General features: G+C 39.9%; 1 protein-coding gene across 1 annotated transcript in view; it reads left to right on the top strand.

Annotated features, from left to right (window-relative positions):
- The window catches only part of LOC104280161 (arrestin domain-containing protein 3-like), a 2,761-nt gene extending 1,902 nt beyond the window's left edge, over positions 1-859 (top strand). Inside the window, exon 3 of the mRNA XM_009877731.1 lies at positions 631-859. Coding sequence (XP_009876033.1) covers positions 631-687 — 57 coding nt within the window. The 3' untranslated portion in view covers positions 688-859. The remainder of the gene's footprint in view (positions 1-630) is intronic.
- Positions 860-4,123: the final 3,264 nt, after the last annotated feature.

Raw genomic sequence — 4,123 nt, 5'->3', positions numbered from 1 at the left:
GAAAGAGTGACTAAGCTGTATACCGTCTCCTTAAACCATTCTTAGCATGCAGTTTTTGATACAAAGTTACCAGTTCTTCCTTTCTTAGAAGGGAAGAGGTAAGCTGAGGAACAGGTGACCTCCCTAGGACATTTCATAGGGTGCTTGAGGATTGAGTATTCATACATTAAAAGTAGAATGACTTTAGTGATTGATGCCTTTGTTGGGTTTCAAAGCAAAATATCTTCTGAGAGCAATTCAGTATTTTTTAAATTATGTTTTCAGTGATGAGTCAGGATGTCTTTTTTTAGTATGTGGTAGAAAAAATGCAGAAGATTTCTGTACTACTAAAGCAGATTTTCTCAAGTTTTCCATTAGTTTTTGTGCTTATCCCTAAATTGCCATCAACCTGTAGTTTAAAATTGTCCACTCTACGTAGGTAGTAATTTTTGATACCAAGTTTTTTTCTGGTTGACTAGTGCTTGCTCAGGTAATGGAATAACCTTTGAATTCAGAATGCCATTAATCAGTATTAATTGTGTTGAAGTTTGTCAATTTTGGTGGTGTTCTGTTTGGGTTGGTTTCTTTCTAGCAGTTGACCCTCTAAAAATGTGTTGGGTGTGTTTTGTTTTTTTCCCCTGGTCCGGTTAGATCGATCCAAACCCAGATCAGCCCACAGATGACAGACCATCTTGCCCATCTCGTTGAAGGAATCCATAGAAGCTGACTTGACTTGGGTTTCGAATCATACCTGCCATGTTGAAGGTCAAGGCGTCATAGTGGAGACACACTTTCAGAGGAGGTGGTTTTGCTCTTGCCTATATGGTGAATAGATGAAAACAACCTGTGATCATGCTTTGAAGCCTGCGTTGTAGGACTGCTCCACATGCTTGGAAGACCTGAGCTTTTTTTTACTTTATGATTTTTCTAAATTTTTTTTTCCTCCCCCCCTTTAAAATACTGGCACATACTAGGAGCAGCCTTACTAACCTACAGTTGTGTGTCAGAATACTCAAACCACATTGTAAGAGAGGGATGGCTTCCTCTTATGATTTGAAAATTTGCACATGCTCATTGCTAACGTTGTGCGGTTCAGTGTCACTACAGCTTTTTCTCATTTATGCAGGACCGTTGTTACTCCCCCCTTACTTGTTTGTGGTCCGCACAATAAGGAGCAAAAGAAAGCTTTGGCAAAAAAAAAAAAAAAAAAACAGCAACAGACTTTGACAAATGCACTGACTTTTTTCCTTTATTTTCTTTTTTATTTAATGTAGCCTGGACTTTACCTGCATATGCACATGCTCAGAATTGTCCTAGTAGGCTGATCATGTATCACCTCTTCAGCTTGGATCCTATTGTGGATTTATTTACAAACATCTAATGCCTTCAAGCCAGTCCTTCTTTGCTGTATGTTTTGCAGCCTACTGTAGTAGATAAGCAACAGATAGGGGACTGGGGTGGGGGATGGAGAGTTTTAATAGAAAGAAACTAATAGACTTCATCAAGATTGTATACCTTCTTGATTTCTTTTAAGAATTTGTTGCCTTTCTACTATTACCGCAAAGCAGCATTTTGTTACAGACTGCCTAAAAATCACTTAATCTCAGGTGAACTCATCACTTGCCAAACTGTTGGAATGCTATTTGTTTTGTTACGTTGCACTGTTGAGTTACTTCTCTTTTGTTTTGTTTTTGTGTTTTGTTTTTGTTCTTTATACAAGAGGGGGATCTGGAATAGGGACATACACAAAAGTCACAAAATCCACTCTCATTCCCATTTCTCTTTTCACGTTACAAAAAAAATGTTGGAAGTTGTGAAGCTTTAAAAAAAAAAAAAAAAATTAAAAAGGCACAAAATGAAAGCAGCACCAGCAGACACCTCAAGAGAATCAGCCTCAAGAGAATTTTAAAAGGATATAGTCATACAGTGTCTAGCGTTCATAGTCAGATATCTCAAGTAGTAGGGATGGGAAGGGAAAGTAAATTTATTTTTGTATGTAGTTACCTTATCACCAGAAATTCTGTATGTAATGAGTCCCTAGTAGAAAGTATATTTCCATCCGCAGGAAAAGCTTGGACTATGCTAAAAGCTCAGTTTGTGCACTTGTACTATCTTCAGGGTTTATGATACTGTAAAAATAGTAAGACTATAGAAGTATAATTAAAACTGAGCAAGATCAGTGTTACCAGCCATACTCAGATACTAGTTAGCTAGAATTGTTTTGATGATTGCATCTTCTGTGGTACTCGCAAGAGCTTTAAAAGAGAATAGTGAATATTCACCGCATCTTCATACAGAATGCAAGAAATTGTGTGGGAAGAGCACTCGCCCTTGAGTGTGCCCCAAGGAAGAAAAGAGTGCAGTGGAGCCATTAGATGTGCTAACACAGATGCCAGCACTTCACATGCTAGAGATTTACAAGAAAAGTTGACTTTTCCTTTTTTGGAAATCACCTAATAACAGACCATTGACAAAAGGGATGCCCTTCTGGTATTGACGATTTAAATCGAGGTGTAATCCATCAAGTATCTGTCTCCTTGTGCAATAAAACAGCTCAGAAAGGAGCATGAGAGGGGAGGCTGGTGTTTCTGCGTGGTGCTCATTCTTGAAAACCTCTGCCTTGTTTTTAAGGCTTCATAAATGTGACAAAATAGGCTTTTCCGTAAGTGGCCTTTATGAGAACATGAAGGGTAATTCATGTTTCAAAAATGACAACAGGGTGATAAAATACACGAGTCGCGTTTTAAGTGATTCAGCTAAAAGGCTTGGGCTTTGAGCAAGAATATTGGATGAGAAGGAAGTTGGGGGATGTCTTACCTTATTAGGCCAATTTTGTGAATGTCCCTTCCCTCCAGACAACTTTTAAAAGCTGATGGGATCGTTGGCATAAAAGGGCATTTGGTGGTTTTACTTTTTTTTCCTTTTTTTGTTATTTTGACAGACTAGGGAACAATTACTGATACACATAGCATTAAAGTACTTATCACAATATAATGGAAAATTGCATATTAAACAGGATTGACCAGTACCGTAGTAATTGACATGGCGTCACAGCCTTTGTGATTAGAGTGAACAATTCTATAACCTTATCAAATAAAGACTTTTGGTTTAAAATTACGTTGTTAGCTGTTCAGAGGCATTACTCTTCCACAAGTATTGGTCAATTCTCAGCGTTACAAAACATGAGGTTCACAGTTGTAGCCAAGTATTTGATAATAGAATGCTGATCTGAATTAGGAAAAAGTAAGTAAAATCCAAACATTAGAGAAACAAAGTGCAATATTAAATGTTTGCTTTATAGATTATATTCTATGGCTGTTTGTACTTTTTTTTTTGTTTGTTTATAGTTTTGGTGCTGAACATGTCCTTGTAGACTCTTGTTTCAAGAAAACAATATGTGGAAAACAATTTAATTTTTCCTATTGCTCTTCCTTGTGGAAAATAAACTTTTTTTTAAAAAAGCTAATTTTTTTAAGTGAATACTTTATTCAGAACATACCTATGCATAACATAACTGTAAGGATTGTGTAGTACGAGAACGTACTACGGGCACGCAGAAGCTACCTGTCTCGAACCACACGGGGGAAAAGTATTTCTAGAATTGGCCTGTTTTCGGCACCCTCATCCCCCTTTTATTTAGGAGGTGACCTCTTGGGCCAGGTCACAGATAGGAAATGACAGCTTTTTACGCGGGGGGATGCCAGTAACTGGCAGGATACTCCTTCCTTTTCAGGCCACCACGTTTTGTCTCCTGTTGCAGTTGTGGTGACCCTACTCCCCAGCATCTCGTCCTTTCTGTGACGATGGTCTGAGGGGCAGGGAGAGGGCAACGCACGTTTTGGTGGAGCCAGGAGGAACCTGGGGAAGGGCAGCGACTTCAGAGGCCTGGTGTTGCAGCTGGGACTTGGCACCGCGGGGTGGAAGATGGTGCCCTTTGCCTTTCTCTTGGAAGGTGACCAGGTGTCAAGACCGTCCACCGCCAATCTGCGCTCTGCTCGGCCGGCGCCTTGCGAGGTGTTTGTTCATCGAGATCCCCCCAGAGCACGCTGTGGCATCTCGCTTCCGCATACCACGGGCACAGCTGAACCCCTGGCAGAACACAGCACCGTCATCCTTCGGTGTCAACGTGTCGTTTGACCTCAGA

This window comes from Apaloderma vittatum, unplaced genomic scaffold (assembly GCF_000703405.1).
Source record: "Apaloderma vittatum isolate BGI_N311 unplaced genomic scaffold, ASM70340v1 scaffold21951, whole genome shotgun sequence".
In the NCBI taxonomy this organism is placed as follows: Eukaryota; Metazoa; Chordata; class Aves; order Trogoniformes; family Trogonidae; genus Apaloderma; species Apaloderma vittatum.
The sequence above is the reverse complement of the archived record's forward strand: the minus strand, read 5'-3'. Positions and strand labels throughout refer to the sequence as shown.